The sequence below is a fragment of the Mastacembelus armatus genome, chromosome 10 (assembly GCF_900324485.2).
Source record: "Mastacembelus armatus chromosome 10, fMasArm1.2, whole genome shotgun sequence".
In the NCBI taxonomy this organism is placed as follows: Eukaryota; Metazoa; Chordata; class Actinopteri; order Synbranchiformes; family Mastacembelidae; genus Mastacembelus; species Mastacembelus armatus.
The window spans coordinates 16,423,378-16,442,301 of NC_046642.1; the positions used below are offsets into that span (position 1 = coordinate 16,423,378).

General features: G+C 38.9%; 2 protein-coding genes across 10 annotated transcripts; one reads left to right on the forward strand and one right to left on the reverse strand.

Annotated features, from left to right (window-relative positions):
* Positions 1-734: 734 nt before the first annotated feature.
* On the forward strand, positions 735-14,614 carry tnip1 (TNFAIP3 interacting protein 1). Of its 9 annotated transcripts, none has more exons than XM_026330289.1 (18): positions 735-804; positions 5,006-5,188; positions 5,736-5,900; positions 6,021-6,106; positions 6,325-6,384; positions 7,100-7,309; positions 8,067-8,161; positions 8,536-8,716; positions 8,951-9,043; positions 9,161-9,226; positions 10,565-10,696; positions 10,788-10,916; positions 11,001-11,135; positions 11,233-11,358; positions 11,446-11,529; positions 11,964-12,173; positions 12,435-12,519; positions 12,987-14,614. In XM_026330289.1, the coding sequence occupies exons 2-18, from the start codon at positions 5,041-5,043 to the stop codon at positions 13,073-13,075; spliced, it is 2,094 nt and encodes a 697-aa protein (XP_026186074.1). In that variant the 5' UTR covers positions 735-804; positions 5,006-5,040; the 3' UTR covers positions 13,076-14,614. The 9 variants fall into 9 exon arrangements, with proteins under 9 accessions (XP_026186074.1, XP_026186082.1, XP_026186079.1 ...); XM_026330288.2 differs by lacking the exon at positions 735-804 and adding an exon at positions 3,738-4,015; XM_026330287.2 differs by lacking the exon at positions 735-804 and adding an exon at positions 3,738-4,007.
* Positions 14,615-14,723: 109 nt separating this feature from the next.
* Positions 14,724-18,310, reverse strand: gpx3 (glutathione peroxidase 3). Its single transcript, XM_026330300.1, has 5 exons — positions 18,154-18,310; positions 16,465-16,615; positions 16,246-16,363; positions 15,564-15,663; positions 14,724-15,248 (listed from the first exon to the last, which is right to left on the reverse strand). Exons 1-5 carry the CDS (start codon positions 18,235-18,237, stop codon positions 15,027-15,029), a joined length of 675 nt encoding a protein of 224 aa, XP_026186085.1. The 5' UTR covers positions 18,238-18,310; the 3' UTR covers positions 14,724-15,026.
* Between the last annotated feature and the right edge of the window lie 614 nt (positions 18,311-18,924).

Consider the following 18,924-nt stretch of genomic DNA (forward strand, 5'->3'; position numbering starts at 1 on the left):
TTGAGTTAAAAGAGGAAAGAAGAAAAAAGATGTATGTGGCGAGGAAATCCCCTGCACTCTGCCAAAATCCAAGGCAACAAATAGAGTCGGCAGCCTTCAGTCACACTCTGGTTTTAATGGTACACCCAGTCTGAAATTGCTCTATTTGCTGATAATTATAAAAGATTAAGAGATTACTTCAATAGCACATTGTTAATATGCAACTGATATCAAAATATACACTGTTCTTGATTTTTCCTTTTGATAGCTGGGGGAACTTTGCACTGTGGTGTTGTTTAGAACATCTTGTACAGCATAAATTAAATAGATTACAGTTTACATAATTCAAAGCTGTTAAGTCCTCAGAGAGAGCTATGGCTGGTGCTTCAGTCTTTTCTATCCGCAGTGGCATCATGATGTTACTATGCAAACAGGCCATGCGGTGCATTGTATGGAACAGTTGTTATATATTAGAGGTCATTTGCACATTTTTCTACAATGATGCCCTCATCATGTCACATGCACTTATTTTTATGCGGCTTCTTCTATCTATGCAGTTTTGTTAACATGCATTGATGTGTGCAACATGGCATATAGTATGTGCTGCAATTCTCTCCAAAAATGAATTAAATATAGACATTTTTCATGTTTTGTGTTACACAGTAAATGCACCACACAGTTGGACATATATTAGGTTCTGTTGAGCCTGAGCATAGAGTGTTAGGCAATTTTACTGGGTTATGGGAATTCCCCAAGTCTCACAGTGAAATTGCTTCCCCGTCATTTCCTCAAAAAGTGCCTCTCCGACACAAGCTGAATGTGTGGGTGAGTTGTTGTTTATTTGTTTTAACATTTGAGATGTAGTAAGAGAATATTAGATTTGTTATCACGATTTGTGGCATTGTATTTTTTTTTTATTTAGAGCGAGAATAAAGTTAAAGTCATTTTATGTTGTCACTGAAATGTATGCTGTTGTCCTCTGTTTGGAACATAGCATGGAAGGCAAAGGTAACATAGTGAAAAGACTGATTTGTGCTCTGCTTGATAGAAAAAATGCAATTAGCCCTGTAACTGCGTTGTCTTTACTAGTTTCAGTAGACAGCTGCTATTTAAAGGTAATCAGGTATTATAAACAAATATGTTTTTCGAAACCTTATGTTACTAAATCCATGTTAAGAAGAAAATATCATGTATTTGATACTTAAAGAAAAATTCGATATAAAAAGAAACATAAAGCATAGCATATTCATTATTACTGTAAATTACAGATAAGCCTGAGAGAAATGTACTGTACTGGAGCAAACTTGTTTATTAATCTCAACGGTCCAAGTCTAGATTTTAAATTTCCTTTTAAAAAGATATGTGACATGCCTGTAAGAGTTAAAATGGAAATATATCTGTGCCACTGCACCCTGTCCAAAAGTGATAGAGCCTCTGCAGTGAGGATGTCCAAAGTTTAGGGCCTGGAGAGGACAGCTGGAGTCACTAGTGGGCTAACAAAGATCATTTTGTATTAAGTGGAAACAGAGATAATGACTATCAGCTGCTCATTTTTGCTGCTAGGAGACATGAGACTGGACTGTTCTTATGTCTCAGCAGTGTGAGGTGCATAATCTGTACTTGTGACAGTGTGGGTTTCAATCTCACAATTATCCTGTCTCACATGTCATCTGCATACTCTCCTGCCTTTGTGCAATGAATAAAATGTTTTAATATGTTTTTGAAAAATTTGATAGGAAGAGAAAACAATGTATACAATTGGTCACTCAGCAGGACTAAATGATTGGTGACATTTCCTGTATCCTTAGGCTTTTGTTTTCGTGCTGGTAGGCAAACAGCCACCCGCCTGTTTATGGTTTCTGCGCATCATTGCAGCTTGAGATCAAAATGCTGTGCACTGATAAACAGGACAGGCGCAGGACTGAGGAAAAAACAACTGTGTGTGTGTTTGCCTTTTCCTGTAGCCAAGTGATGACTCTCTGGAGAACACATTCACACGTTTACCAGTGTTTTCTGGTCACTGCTGGTCCACATACTAGTGCAAAAATGATATTGTCTATTGTAGTGCATATTTTCATTTGAAGCATTCTTCTCTTACATGTAAAGTAAATTAAGCTGTACTTTTATATATGGAATAGATTTTCTAATAAGATTTATTATTATTAAATTACACACATCCAATGCAGAGTATGCATATTACAATTACTATGGTTTTCATTATTTCATCAGACAGGTTAAGTCAAACAGACAAATGAGTAGCATAACGACATTACATTTGAATTCCTTAATTTAGAAAAATATTACTTAAAGGCCTAAGAGAGATATTAGTAAATTGCTTTCTCTATTACAGCAGCTTTAACATAAGCAGTACCTGTAGTTGATGTATGTCATCAGGCTGCAGTTTTGTGTATTACAGGAAATTATTGGCTCCTAATTGGTTGCTACATAACGATAAAAAAACAGAGGTGTGATTCTGATATGTGCAGGTTTGAATTAATGACATCATATATAGTATAATATAATTTGCAAACCGGGTTTTTCCTGTTAACGCAGGAAGAATTCTTCCAGATAAGACATGGCACTCTAAAATCTAAAATCATTAGTGCATTTGTTGATAAACAATTATTTCTTTTAAATGTGATAATAACACTCAATTGGGATTAACAATTAAACTACCCTTGTCTGGCTTATTGTACTTGGTCAAAACCTGAATTACATCAGAAGTACTTGTTAACTGAGCGATGGTCTTCATAATTCCTTGAGAAAGAATTATGACAGCACGTTACCTGTTTAATTCCCACAAGATGTCACTATTGCTCTAAATTATGGTCAATTTGGTTGTGTCATTTTAGTCAAAACCTGATTTTATTGTATGTAGCACATCTTGACTTGTGTGACATAACATTTATAAAAATCTAAGTAAAGTTGAATCAGTAAAACAGCATTAATGGATAACATTTGAAATGCAATGTTTTTATGTTGTTTTATTTTGTTTTTGCTTGTTTATTTATGTAGCCTGAGTGCAATTGAAGGGCATAATCGAATTGAGGAGAGGCCAGGCAACACTGAGTATTTTACGTTCATCATGTTGTATTTTCTGTGTAGTGTGTTCTTGATATTTTTATCTAGATGTTTTTTCGAATAAAACAAGGTGCTGAGTGATGTGAATTCAAGCTGAAAGGATTTCTTGATTAATCAGTGAGGCTTGACATAAAATTAATCATCAACTCCTTTGAGGATCAATTAATTATTTTACTGGATTTTTGTTTAACTGGGGTTTGGACTGGTTGAGTGTGTAGTTTAAATGTGTAAATCTAATAGGCATTATTTTAAAGGAAAAAAAAAACATTGCTTAGTTTTAGAAAATTAGAAAATTAGATTTTTTTAATAATTAATGAAAAAAAGCTAAACATTATCCTGTAACGTCATTTCTTAACTTTCTATTGAGTGTTTCCTGTCAAACATACGCATTATTATTGGCCTCATATAGCTCAGGGGAAATATGTGGTGCAATCACAGAAACCCCCAATAGACCCTTCTCTGAATTTATCAATGAAGAATGAAGTCATTCAGTGAAAATGGACGGGTTAGTCCCAGGACTATGGGCGAAGTGTTATAAGAGGTGAAACGAGAAAAAAAAAGAAGTTTCTTAATTAAAATCATTACGATTCAACAAATAAATCTTTTTTTTCTTCTTATTTTCAGTTTTACTAACCCTCTGTTTCATGGTGCAGTGGAAGACATATTTTTGGCTATATATGGATGTTCATTTACATATTTAAAAGCTCGTCGTGAGAATGGGCAGGCTGTGCGCGCCATACTGCCCCAGTGTTTACATACGAACACCGGCTCCGGTTGGTGACCCGCTGACAGAGCGCCGTGCTCTGATTGGTCCGCCGAGCTGTCAATCACCGCTGTTTACATCAAACGTTGCGAGGTGGAATTTCCCAGGTTACAGCATAGACCAGCAGACCACTTCCGCAATAGATGTCTGGGCAGAGAGACGAGAGGCCACTGCGAGCTGAAAGGTACCCAGGCAAGAGACACCTCTTTGTTCTTTGGTCTGTCATTTAACTTCGCTTTCTGACTGACTTACCGCAACGGTAAAAGTATCTGTAGTGGCAAAATAGGAGGAAAAAGCGGCTTCCTGTCCCGCACTGTCATCTAGTGTTAGCTAGCCGCCAGCTAACGAGGATGTTGCTAGCAATTTGCATGACAACAGCGAAAACTAATATTAGCCTTCTTCAGCCAATCAAGGTATCTATCAGTGCCAAGATTGTGCTGTAGTTGACTCTCATCTATTGGATATTTGTTTGCTGCCGTGATTCGCGTAAAATTTTGCGGTTTTCCCCCTGCTTTTGTTCTGTTTTTTTTTTCTCTTTTGGATTTGTTCTTGTCATTTTAGCCATCACAAACGTTGGCACACTATGTTTTACTTGGGAAGGTTTTGTTACAGCGTTGTCGCGATGTTGTTCTTGCTTTTGTCCTCTCACTCGTCTTTCCAGATGTGATGAATTCAGAGTGAGGTTAGCAGTGGCGAGGTAACGTTACAGGGGGATGTTTGAGTAGGTGATCTGCAATCAACAGGAGCACAACTTGTTTTATTGTGGTGTGGATGTAAGTTATGGTTCAAAGTTGAAATTTAGGTTAATAGGAACTAAGAAGAATGTAGCTAGTTGTTTTTTCCTATCGTACAGACAGTTCTTGAACCCAACTGGTTGAAGAGTTGGGTCTGGACATTTGATGTTGGTTTCTCTTTATTTTTTATGTTGATTGTGCTTATACTTTCAAATATCCTCTATGCAATAGTTGCTAAAGTTGTTTCTCCGCTTGCTATCCAGTCCTCAGTCCTGTATATGCAAGGACTTTACTATCAGCACTTTTTCTTTTCTGTAAAGGTCAGCCTCTCCTTCATTTTTTTCCTGTATACTTTAATCTTCTGTCAAGTAGTTTCCGGCACTTTATGTGTTTTAAGTTTAAAAAAGATTTTTATTTTGTCTTTTTTTTTTTGTCTTTTTTTCAACAGATTAGAGAACCATGTATAAGAAGTGATCAGCAGCAATGGATGGGAAAGGCCCGTACCGCATCTATGATCCAGGTGGGAGTGAGGTTAAGGCCAAGGAAGAGGCCGGAGGGGGAAGCAGCTATCGACAGCTGCTGGAGGAGAACAGTATACTGAGGGAGCGGATGAAAGGACTTAAAAGCTTAGGTGGGTTCCTAAAGACAGTATAGTTATCTCTGGACAAAGGATTAATGCCAGCTGCTCTTTGGCATGACTCACCTGTAGTGTGTCTAACACCTGAGAATTTTATCTTTCCAGATTGGTGTGAATAAAGAACGACATGGCTTTCTTTATTGTAAAGTCTATAACAGAAAACTGTGTTGAACTTGCATTTTGTTGTAGCGCAAAAAGAATTATTTAATAAGTACTTAATGTACTCACAAGGATGTGATGTCTTACATAACAAATGACATATGAATTTCCACTCAAAATGTAGAAATACAGGTGACAAATGGTTGTGTAGTAAATACAGTGGAATGTTGTAAAACCTGATGCTCTTCAAAAGCTTTCATGCCACTGCAGTGAATGGTCTAATTGCTCTTTTTGTGACTCACCAAAGGAGTGCTGCTTACATTTTCCTGCTGAGCTACTGATAGTCCCAGCCTTAGTATTGGTTGTTGAGCAAATGAAGTTAGATCAAGTCGAGTTCAAGTGAAGTGCTGGACCACAGACAAGATCCCTTTAAAACTTGCAGGCGATCTGCTGGAAGAGTCTCAGTCAGAGGCATCAAGACTTCGGCAGCGCGTTGAAGAACTTGTGAGAGACAACGAAGCCCTCAAGTCCTCCAGCTTTGCTGCCAGTCTGTGTATAGGAGGGCCGATTCAGACTGAGATACAAAGTATGTTTCCCAGACTTGGTGGTAAATATGAATTTACCTTTGTCAACGTAGTTTCCTATTTGTGGATTATTACTTTGTAAAGTGTTGTTAACTATACTTGAATCAACCTTGGTATTGGTGTGCCTATTTACCTTATTTTAGGTAAACCCTGTTTACACCCCACTGCAGAGCAGAAGGAGGAGCAATCCCGCTGCTTAGGGAAGACCCTGCAGTCTGAGAAGCCCAATGTAAGGAGTTTTTACTATGTGTGAGAGTTTTTGGTTGATAACAACTGTGGGATGGTTGTATAATTATAAATAACGTCATATACAGACATTATAAGGGCTAAAAATTGGACACCTGCCTGCTATCAGCTGGATTTTTACTTTATTTTTATAAGTTTATTGAAACAATTACAGTGTGGACACTGCTTGTACTATACTGCAACATATTTTGGTTATTACAGGAGGCCTTATCAGAGTTTGACATGGTGAATATGGAGGGAAAGACTTCAGATGCCTTGACCGTATGTAGCACACTTATTTTGACACAAAATAAGATAAATCATGTTCCAACCCCAACAGGAACTTAATTTGTTGTAGTTTTAAAGAATCTTTCATTTTAACAAACGGTTAAATATGTTTAGAATATCACAATGCTACTGGTGCTAATTCCCAGAATTTATTTTGTGTATTTTATTTTGGCTAAACTAAACCTTTTCTCATTATAGCATTTTCCTTAATATTGAACATATCCTTGGAGCAGTGACTCACCAACAAACTCAATACTGGTAGCTTCAGCCTGAGTCAGCCAGGGGAAAGTCCAGGATTATTACTGACTAGAATTATACTGCTGATTCATTCACACACTACATCCTAGAGGATGCTTTAGTAGGACACAATGCCAGAATATACAGGCGCGCATGTTGCTAAACCTGATTAACTGCATTGCCACATTTTTTAAAATATTCAATAGCTCTTTTGCAAACTGTCATAACTCTTTTGCTGAGTTCGCCCACATTTTATTAACACTGTTAACGCAATCATTCTGTTTGAGTAACCACTGGTTTGAGGGCTGAATTTAAATCCACTAGGGCAAACATTTTAGATAAATGAACGGCTGTTTCAGCATGTTGATTTTTCCATCTTGTGCTGGTTAAGGAATGTACACAATTGTTAGCTTGTCCTTTGAGTCAGCAAGAGCGTGCAGCTTTGACATTTTATGTGTGTGGGTACCTCCAGGCAGGGTCAGTGGCTGGAGCAGTCCCCCTCCTTCCTCAGGAGAACATTGAGCTAGCAAGCCAGCTGAAGAGGCTAGAAAGTTCCTTCAGCATATTTGCAGAGGAGTCCAACCCAAATCAGCTGTTAGCCCACCTTGGTCGCATGGCTGTGGAGTTTCACCACCTTTCCTCTAAGGTCCAGAAGAATGAGCAGAGGACTTCCCTGCTTCAGGTATTCACAGTGACTCTAAGACAGAGTAAAAATTGCCAAAGCAACGCATCAATCTTTAGATTATAGATGGTTCTCCAGCATGGCATCAAAGTTTCTTTAATCGTTATACAATTTCATCATGTTTTAACTTTTTACCATTCACAGGCTGTGTGATTGCAATTAGAGTTTTCCTTCATCTCTTCATCTCTCTCAGTACCTATCTAAGTACCTTTTGTGGCAGATTTTATTTATAGACTGTAGAGAGAGAGCAAAGTTCTGTGTTTGCAGTGTGATAAAGAAGTTAATATATGCACATACAACTCCTGGTACACTTGATAATGTAGATAATAACCTGACATTTCTTTAATTCAGTCCTGATATCAGAGACTTTTTTTGGGGGGAAGACATTTCAATTTAAGCTTTGTCATAATTCGTATAACATATGCCTAAATACAATTCAGAAATGCTTCATAATAAATTTAGAGTAGCCACATCAAACAAGAAAACACATAAAACATGAGACATTAATTTTAGGTCTGTGAATATTAGGTTGTGGGTTTTTTTTTTTTTAAACCTCTCATATATGCTTAAATATAAATATACTTGTTTGTAGGATGAAACCCTGACCATATGTCAGAAGGCGTTGTGAAGTATTATGTTAAAGGAATTTGCTTGTGGTTATGTGTAGGTATATAGATGGAAGAAATAGTTTAGAAATAGATATTATTATACATAATTATGCTAAATATCATGAGAAATGTGTTTTTTGGTTTCACAGACTCTTTGTGAACAGCTCAGACAGGAGAACAATGAGCTACGAAAAAAAATGGAAGAGGACCATCATATCAGGAATCGAGACTTGGAACAGCTGAGGTAATGTTTTTCCTTCTCTTTTGATTTGACTCAACTTTCTGTTGCATCTGGTGAAGCAGAAACACTGTAGTTAGTTAGGTCAAAGAACAAATTGTGAGATCTGCAGGAGGTCCACATCCAATAACCAAACAATGTGATGACTTATTTGCCTGTGGTAATTTTTTTTTCTACTGTGGGACAATTTCCTTTCTCATGACCTTGGTGTAGATCAGCCTCCCAAAACTCTTTCATTTTTGATGGGGGGATTATTCCAGTGCTTTTTGTTGGTGTCACTGCACCCACTGGGTATTACAGGTTCTTCCCAAAACTTAAACAAACTCTGGGAAGGGCTGTTGCTCACCAAAGCTATCATTTTCATTTTGTTGATTATTCAGACAGGAGAATCAGAAACTTAAGGAGTTGGTCACAGGAGGATCAGCAGCAGCAGCAGCAGCAGCAGCAGCATCGTCAACTGCAGCTCCATCTGACACTGAAGCCCTGGACGCCAAAGATGAAACGATGAAGGAGGAGGCTGCCACTGTACGGCCTAAGATGGAGGCCACCACACCTCAGAGGGTAATTTCAGTTGAATTAGAGAGTAAATGTTTGTGCAGACACATTTTTACAACTCTATATCATTTAAATACGTACTTCCTATTTATGTATCCAATATATATTTTTTAAAACTTTATTTAACTTTGCAAAATGTAATGGTTCTTTTAGAATATGCCTATTTAGAAACTTACTCTTTTGTTGGTTTTGTATAATGGAGGAATGTTGTGGATTTAGGAATGTTTCTTGTGTCCCCAGAGTGGAAAAGCTGCAGAGAAAACCCCCACTAAACCTTGTGATGTTGAGGTGTATGAGAAGAAGATCAAGCTTTTGGAGAAGCAGAGAAAGGATGTGAGTCGTTTTTATGTACTAACTGCTCATCCTCTTTTGCCATAGGGGAAAGTCTCTGTGTATTTTGTTTCCTATATGTTGACAGTCATTTGTTTCACTTTCTGGTGTGGCTTACAGGTACTGGAGGTGAACAAGCAGTGGGACATTCAGTGGAACTCCATGAAGTCACAGTTTGAACAGAAGGTACAGTAATGACTTTACAACTTTTTTGAGAAGTGTGGGAAGACATCACTGTCTTTGACTGATGTAGGGGCTGTTGAGGGAGTATTAATACCTAATTCTCTCCGAGTTCCTTTGAAAAACATTTTCACTTTTATCATTTAAAGCTGCTTCTAAAGGGGTTATTCAGTTTTATAAAATCAGATAAGTTCAAGTATTCTTGTCCTTTTTAGAAAATGTTCACTTTGGCCCTCAGAATTGAAAGACTTCTTCCACACGTTACATTTATTTTATCCAGCGTTTTCCATAAATCTATCCTTACTCAGAATACATAATGAGTGTAATAGAATAGGCAGTCGAATTCTCCATTGCCATAGGTTCTAAATGCAATCATTCTAATCTTTTTAGCTTCTACAGGTTTTAAGTGGTAATTGGATTTAGTTTCTGTATTAACAGTTTACCCAAACAGGGATAAACCATAAAGCCATAAAATAGGTCAGCATAACTGAACACTACATTAAGAAAATGCCAAAGAAAACCTTTGGCCAGCAGGCTTAAGAAATGAGAAAATAGGTGTAGCATTATGACAACAGTGATCACATCAGGAAAATAATCATATGAATTATTTTTTTTCTGACAACAAAGTTTGCATGTTTTTCAAACACACAAAATGGCTGATGGCAAGAATTTTGTAATTCAGAAATACATCAAAGCAACACAAGACCGTGCAAAGTGTGCATCAGTTAACACTAAAGCAACTTTTTTTTTTTTTTTTTTTTTTGTTAAATATGCTTGTCCAGTGGAAAAGGTGCAATCTTGCTGCAGCTCGCTATCTGAACATGCTTAAAACAAGGCCTGTAGCACTTCAGTAAGAATTCCCCTCACCTCGCTGGTACCCGCTGGCTTCCTGCTGTGGTGCAGTTGGAGGGCAATAGAGACACACAAATGTACACGCTCTCACACTCATACTCACACACCTACATTTATGCACACCCACAACCATGAACAAACCTACATTCACACTTTGTTGAGACGGGGACACCATGCAGCCTTGGGTTGAAACCACAGAAGCCTAGCTATATCCATTTGCGTCACTAGGGTTGTTCATATTTTACACAAAAACAGGACTACGTGTGTTTGCAGCTGTGTTCTTGCTGCTGTGGCTTGGTTTATAATTAGATAACACACATTTACAAGGCTGTATCTTAACACATGCACTAGCTTACGTTTAGTACCACGGAGTTCTTACTACTGAGTCATGTTGTATTTTGGTTTGGGTTGATAAGAATTCTAGTTTTACACATTCGATTAGTGGATACATTGAGTGCTGTTACTGAGTAAATGGTTTACATCACCCCTCAGATCACAGACCTCAGACAACGGCTGGCTGAGTCCCAGAAAACTGTGCTTGAGCTGGAAGCAGAGCGAGAACAGAGGCAGCGTGACTATGACAAGAAGCTGCTGCTGGCCAAATCTAAGATTGAAAATGTACAGGTGAGAATACACGAGGCAAAAACATTTCAAAGCCTGGCCACAGGAATCCAAGAAAGTTTCAAGAAAGCTGTTTTTGCTATGTATGTTTCAGGGGGAGAAGGAGTGCCTGAATTCTGAGACTGCTGAGTTGAAGCAGAAGATTCGCTACCTGCAGGATCAGCTCCTGCCCCTCAGCAAACAGAGGGAGTACCAGGAGAAGGAGATCCAACGCCTCAATAGGGTCTGTATGAAGGAGATTCAAAGGAACAGCAATAAAGGACAGTGACATTTCTTTCTGGGTGACATTTGTTTTCCCTTGCTTCAGGCATTAGAGGAAGCCTTAAACCTGCACTCCCCTTCATCCTCCCAACAACCACCTGGTCAGGGTAACTTTGCTGATGCAGCCAATAACCTGAAGAAACAGGAACTGCTCACGCAAATTGCTGTACTAAAAGAACAGGTTCGACATACAAAAGAATATACCCACACACATACACAGATTTAGGGCAGTAATATAAGTTTCCTTGACTGCTTTTAATTGTCATTTTGTACTTCAGGTGAAGATCTTTGAAGAAGACTTCAGAAAAGAGAGGAGTGACAGGGAGCGTATGAACGAGGAAAAAGAAGACTTGAGGCGGCAGGTTGAAAGACTCCAGGGGCAGATTACTAATTTAACCAATCAGGTAAACTTTGTTTATTTATTACACTTTCAATGGGACTACGTTCTAATGTAACATTTTTTTTTATTTTTATATGTGTTTGTGCTTCAGCTTCATCAGGCACAGAACGAGTGTCAGAGAGAACGTACAGAAAGATGTAAGCTGGAGAGACTGCAGATGCAGCATCACAAACAGGTACTGGCTGCAACTCAGGCTGACCCTGGTAGGAGACAGTGAAATGGTGATATGTTTGGTCATTCTGTCCATGTTTTCAAGTATATTTGATTCAGGTCAAGTTAAGATGCATTAAGCAGGAGGATATATAGTAGTTGTGGTAAACCTTGCAGACTAGCGCCCCCTAGTGACACTTTGCAGTCACTTAGATGTTGGCTGAAATAAGTTCACATTAGACAAATTAGTACAGCAGGACAAGAGCCTCACTCCAGCTAGCTTGTCTGTCAGTGCAGATCAGGATCAGCAGGTGGAACTTTGCCACTCCTCAGTGGGGGGCAGTGGCAGTAAGGTTGAAGGTCAGCAGTGGCCCATGCCATGACAGGGCCCCTGCGCTCGCTGAGAGTAGCAGGCGTACACTGATTGGGGATCACGTGTGTACTTGTGATCCATCGTAGGGGCAGCAGCAGGAAAGACGTACCTCAGACCCCACGTCAGGCTCAGTGAACGGCCCGCTGAGCCCTCCCTACTGTGGTCCCTTTGTGCAGGTGGGACCGCAGGGCCTTGAGGGCTGGCCCATACACTTCCCTCCCCGGATGCCCAATGCAGCAGGTGCCGCAACCGCCGCAGCACCGCCCCCTGTACGAGACTTCCAGCCTGTTACCCCGGTAAGGGTCCTCTAAGGTCCCTCTGTCTCTGTCTCTGGACTGAGCCTGATTCAGAAAACAAGGCTCTTTTTGTTCTCTTACCTCTACTCCCCTTATCAGTTGGGAGGAACAAAGAGATGTACTTAGGTCTAACTGCAGCTAACCCTAGCCATATTTGCATTCAATCAAATTTTTAGGTTACAGCAAAGTTAAGGGCTGTTGGTTGTGATTAATGGGTATATTTAGTGATTTGAATTAAGCTGGTGTTTTGTCTTTGGTCAGGGTTTTCCTTGGCAGTCATCATTCCCACATCCCAGAGGGGCCAGAGCAGTAGGAGAAAGTTTAAGACCACCACCAGAGAATGCAGGTATGGTATAGCAGGCTGAAGGTTCTTTATAGTTTGCTAAAAACAAAAACAAAACTGTATTTATGCATATTCTCAACAAAATGACATGGAACAACCAAAATCAACAATGTGTCGATAGTGCAGTCTATCTAAATACATGTTGATTTCTTTACTCTGTGGCTTTCAGCTCTGAGAATTTGCCCAAGTCCATTTGCTTTTATGGAATAATACATCGTAAAATGATTTTTATGAATTATTTAATTTCCTTAAAAAGCTGGGCATTGTAGTTTTTAGAAAAATACTGCATTTGTTGGGGACTATTTCCAATCAGGGATTAACATGTACTAATAAGTACTTTTATGGCATTGGAACAGTATATGCGAGACTAAGTTCTTCTTAATGAAGGAACATCGCCTACTACCACATCTGGCTTTCATTTTAACATGTGGAGCAGTATGACAAAGTATTTTTAAACTGTGTATCTGCAGATCAGTCTGCAGCAGCAGCAGCAGCAGCCGCAGCCGCAGCAGGATTTGGGAAAAGAGAGCGACAGAACATTGACCCTGGAAAGCACTAAAGCATCACTGTACCCACTTGATGGATTCTGGGTAGTAGCATGAAATCAGTTTGTTTTTGAGTTGATAAGTTGATAAGGTGTGATTTGATCTATAATTTTCCTACTGAACTGTAGATATCCTATTGTAATGTTGTTTATACTTGCGTTTTATAAGGCTATTTGTGAAACAGCTATTCTGAATATATACATGAAATATTATTTTGATTTTTTTTTTTTTTTATCAGGAACTGAAGTAATTTCTTAAATACATTGGAATAATTAACATTGTTCTTTTTTTCCAGAAAATACACCTGTTATTGTCTCTCTCTGCAAATATGTAACAACTTGACATGTAGTTTGTTACTTGTAGGGTTACAGGAAGCCATCCCCCCAGTAAGACTAAGACTACATATTCTCATTCCAGCTGTGAATGATTATGTAGCTACATTGAGTTGTAGAATTTACAATGTGAATGTTGATTGATTTGATTTATGATGATTTCTTCAGTCCCATCGATGTTATAGAGCTGTCCCATATGTGTAACTGTTCAAAAAGTGGTTGTTGAAATACACAAATTTGGGGAAATTAATTTTGACATTATCATACCAAAAACATGATTGTGATTATTGATAATTTATTTATAACCTGCTGTTTTGATAGTTGCATCGACTAAGTGTATATCATTGTCTTTAGTAATGCTGTTCTTTCTATGTTGTTAGTGTAATCCAAATATATTGTAGCTATTGACATTGTATGTTTGTATCAGACACAATACACAATGCACAGTACATCCACAACCTTTTTTTTCCCCAATGATAATGGACCTAATCTCAATAAACACAACACTTGACCACAGTGGATTTGATCACTCGTTCCAATATTCATACTCATCTTAATACACCCTGCACTAACTGGCCACACTTTAGCACCAACACACAGTGTCTAAGAGGTGGTTACATCACCCAAACCTTTACGCAGCACTTGGTGATCATCTTCCTCTTCAAATATGTCTTTTTTTTTTTTTTCATATTGAGAGAGTTGTAGAACTGAAGCATACAAACTGCTTCAGTCCAAGCGCAAGATATAGGACGATTTTCATCGTGCTTGAAGGTAACAGATCCAGTGTTACAACAGTACATGTGCTCCTCAGCAATCCACACGTTACTGACTTGTAAATTGCTGTAGGCAGGAACCCTGTTAACAGACATAGGATCTACACCTCAAGTCAACGTATGTTACCAGATCCCATCTCAAATCAAGCCACTGTTCTGAATATCCAGTAAGAATTCCCTCATGTAGTCTTTAGCAGGTTCTCTAACCAAGGGCTTCAAATGTGTGCAGATGAATTTGAAAATGGCTCAATTTTATCAAACAAGTTCATTTACAGGGAACAAAATCAAGAAGAGGGTTGAAAAGAGACCTTAGTAGAATCGCACTTTGAAAGGTATGCTGTAATTAGTGCAGTTGTATTTTCTTGGTTTTTAGCCCTTTTTTGCTGTAGAGAAAAGCACATGTGAGACTTTTTGTATTTGACTGGCTTAATAAATCTATTCTAAATGTCTTAGTATCTTACCTTGCTTATTCGTGTTCATATTTTGTCCTTTTATTTTTTTAAATTGCAGGATAGAAATGTCAGCAAGGTTGTTTCACTCAAAGAAGTCTCTATACATTGGTGTTTTCCATGATTTATTGGGAGTAATTAACATTTAGACTGTAATGGCTAACAGGTCCTGGGATGAGAAGATGACATGATGCTGTGGGAGTGCAGGGCAGCCTGAATGCACTGAAGAGCTGGCCTGAACCCCAGACTCCAAAGAGGCACTACAGAGTTCCTGTTTTCAAGCCTCTTCTTCATTCAAGATGCCACCTTCATGTGTCAGAAACTGTTACCATTACTCACTTCTACATTCTACCTTATCCATCATTACATTTACTTTAATGGCTGGACAGTTATGTGTGACGAATCAGAGGTTTAATTAAAAATATCCGGTGGGTATAGCTGGAGCATGTATTTACGAATGTCAGCTCGGACCACAGAAATGTTGATACTTGGGTGCCACCTCATTACAGGCTTTCCATCTGGCCCGACCAGAAACTTTTCAAAGTTCCACTTGATGTCGTTGACTTTCAGAGGCTCCCAGAACAGTCTATGTGTAGAGACCCCAAAGTTGTCTCCAACAGGAGGGCAGGAATTCTGTGTGGCAGAAAGCACAAGGCTAGAAATATCAAGTAGATAGGCTGCATCCTGCACAAGGGTAGGTGCATGGTGACTTTCAATTGCAATATATCAGTTTTAATAATTTACATAAAGATAGGATGACATACTGTTGACTCAATGTAGCTAGCAAACCCAGTAAGGCTTTTGTTCTGTGACTCAGATATTCACAAGTCAACACCTATTAATAGCTGTTCATATTTAGAAAACACTTCTGTACTATCCAGTAAACAAAAAACTACCTTCTCTGTTGACAAACAGCATTAAAAGCTTTATAAGCAAACCATAACTTACTTTAAGGAAAGTGAAAATCTGTTGCTCATTATTTCCATTCACATCACCTTTCTCAAACAGCAGGAAGTTTGGAACAAATCCGTTGCCTGGTCTGACATACCTGGAATCCAGAAAGAGGGCAGCTTATCAGTGGACGTGCCTGTGAACACACTGTGGCTTGGCAGCTGCTCAGCACTCACCATAAGCTGAGCAAAACAGCACAGAGTATTACAGAGGCTTTGCTATGGATATAAGATGCAACCTGAGACTTAAATTCTATGTGTGTGAAATGCCACTACTAGACAGCGATCTTATTGCCAAAGGATGTTTTCCACGATTAAATGAAACTTTGTTGAAGGATAGAGGATTTAACAGCAAATTCCTCTCTACAGCCAGCGTCGGATGTTCTTATGTTACAGCTTATTATGGTATATAATGTCCTGTGAGAGGCTTGTGACCAACATTTAGGAATCTCCTGTTTTGACTTCAGGTGTAGGCTGGATATGATTTTTTTTTTGTTGTTGTTTTTTTTGTTTTTTTGACAAACTTTTTTTTCCAGTGGATGACACTTTCAAGTTCCCAAAAAAGCTCCACTTCTCACCTAAGCAGTTCTATAGGTCTCAGGTCTTTTAATTCTTTTAATTAGTTGTTTTTTCATTGTGTCTAACCTGGAACTGGCTTGCACTGAAAAAGGAATTCTCACTTTAAAGCTGGCAGGATTTCATGTTTTTGGCCCGGTTCCTGTTTTCCAAACTGATTGCAGGGAAAGCCAAGTATGGTGAGCCCATAGGGTTTCATCTCCTCGTGTAGTGCATTCAGTTCTGGGAATAGAAAAGAACAAGTACAGTGTCTTCAGGTGGAGAAGCTCATCTTTCAAACTGTTAAACACAGTAATATCCCTGTCCCTGGTGGTGTTTCTTACCCACATACTGCAAGGTGTATCCTCAGTATGTGGCCACGTTGATGAAGAGCACGCTCTTGCCTGCGTAATCATTGAAGTTCACAGTGTGACTTCCATTTAGAGTCTTCGCCTGGTATTTGTAAATGGTGCCATCTGTGGATGAGTCACACCGCTGGGGGTACAGACAAGGTCAGAGCAGGTTATCTTTGTTTTAACTGTATAACAGCCAACATGGTTACCCAGCACTTTTTCAGTGTTTTTGCTCTTATACAGTGTTTTCCTATGCCCTCCAGCGGGGCGCGTGTGTTTGCTTTTTGATTTGCACAATTAGTTGATGTTTTACATCACAAATTTTTCTACCTAAAGGCAATGTAGGCCTTGACAAGGACACCCCCCACGTCATACAAATGTTTGGTTAAGAGTCTATTGAAGTAATTCTTTCACCCACTCCTTATAATACTTGGTTTCATTTAATATCTGGCCCATTTCCCACCCCCCAAAAAATTGCTGTCATGTATTAATGAATGCATAACTAAATACTGCATGTAAGTAAATAATGATTTATAACATAACATCCATGGTTCACTTTGTTGTCCTGTGACAAATACAGTGTGTGAATGGGTAACGTAACAAAAATCATTTTTATTAGATTAACAATTAGTCATGGTTGTTAGTAATAACTGATCAATTAGTCAATCTAAAGCAATAGATCAGGGTTTTTTTTTGGTAATTAATTAATAATTTGAATAATTTCTCAAGTAAAAAATAAATAATAATCTGAATAATGAATAGAATAATGAATAAAACCTCGTTCATTTTTTCTACAGTAAATTCTATATATATTTTTACATGTTTAGAAATGATTACAACGCCCTGAAGTTCAACAGTTAATCTCTCTCTTTTTACTGACATTAGGAGCATATTTACAATCTGCAGCCCAGAGCTTTAAGCAAATAAAGCACAAAAGGGACAGCTGCAACACTTTCACCTTTCTTCCTGTTTGCCAAACTACTGACATATGTCCCACTACAACACACACGCCCAGTGTCAACAGATCCCAAAGAACCAGAAGCACTTCGTTAAATTAAAACTCACAGTTTGATGACTAATTTTTAGTTTGGTGAGATATAGGAGACTACATGAAATGAGCATTCCGGAGTGTGACCATATTTGCTGCCCAAATCGTGTCCCATTGCCAAAATGCTCATTTCATGCCCACATTTGAAAGTGCTTGGGGAAAAAAGAAACAGTTAGATTATTGGACCTGTCCCAAGGAACATTCCCGAAAACTTGATATGTCAGAAGTGCGTGGTGAAAAAAAAACACAAAAAAAAAAACAGCTGGCAGGCGTTATATAAGACTCTTCCAATTGGCACATAGTGTATCTACCTTTGGCATCACTGGGCTATTGATTTTATTACTTCTTTAGTTAAGGTTCTCTAAACTGTTTTTAACATTTGCGTTAAATTATGACCAAAACAAAAAAAATACTGTACACGGGCTGCTTGCAGCTGTTCATCTTTTTAGTCAACAATCATCATATTTTCAAGCAAATCTCAGCTTCTACGCACTCTTGATGCGATGTAATTCAGCGTCACACGGCGCAGGTTTAGAAAATACAGTGATGTCATCTGATCTCAGGCTGCAACATCTGTATTTTCTATCTGCGTTCCCGCTGCGGATGTGCTGTGTGTGGAGATCAACAGGTACCTGTGTGAGCACGGCATCGGCGCAGCAAAACGAGGGTCGCAGCAAACCGAGCAGCAGCAGCAGCGGTAGGAAGGGCCGCATCATGCCGTCCTCCCCCTACACGGTGACTACTCACTGTGGATGTCTGCCCGCTTATCCCGCAGGATAAATAAACTCTGGCAGGAGCGGGGGTGGAGGGACAGCAGGGCTGAGCGAGATGACGCCCTCTGCTGACGTAAAAAGCGCAAAATAGGCCTCAATGAATCAATGAATCAATGAATCAATGAGCGATGAATGAATAGACACCACGAAAGGCTGGATGGTAATCACTCTTGTCATTCACATTGTGCATTAAGGCTCTGTAAAGGTTTTATAAAAATAACCTTCTGAGAACCTTAAGGGATCATTCCCTAGAGGATCTGTATAGAATTTAGGAATAACCTTTAAAGAACCTCCAAGGAACCCCCCTAGAACCAATCTACCTTTAGAAAACGTTCCTAGGACTTTTTTTTAAGTTCCTGGAAGGTTACCTGTTTGTTGGCGGAGCTCTTTATAAGGGAAGGCTATATTCCTCGTATTCAGTATTCAGTGATAAATAACTGCCTATTGTTTTCCCCATTAACCTTCACTTTCCCCAATTAAGACAGCACCTTTCTGTGTGTGTCACTCAGAACATGCCTGGTGCTTAACCTGCTGTGAACATATTCATGAGCTGCGTTCAGCTGGCACAGAAGACATAAATAAATAGATTCAATTTGAGTAGCATGTTGCTCTGGAGTGAATTTAAATAAG

Bases quoted from the DNA above. Each gene is read 5' to 3' on its own strand.
- tnip1 (XM_026330289.1), top strand. From the start codon at position 5,041: ATGGATGGGAAAGGCCCGTACCGCATCTATGATCCAGGTGGGAGTGAG. The intron at 11,359-11,445 runs GTAAACTTTGTT...TTTGTGCTTCAG, and splicing joins TTACTAATTTAACCAATCAG to CTTCATCAGGCACAGAACGA. The intron at 12,520-12,986 runs GTATGGTATAGC...GTGTATCTGCAG, and splicing joins ACCACCACCAGAGAATGCAG to ATCAGTCTGCAGCAGCAGCA.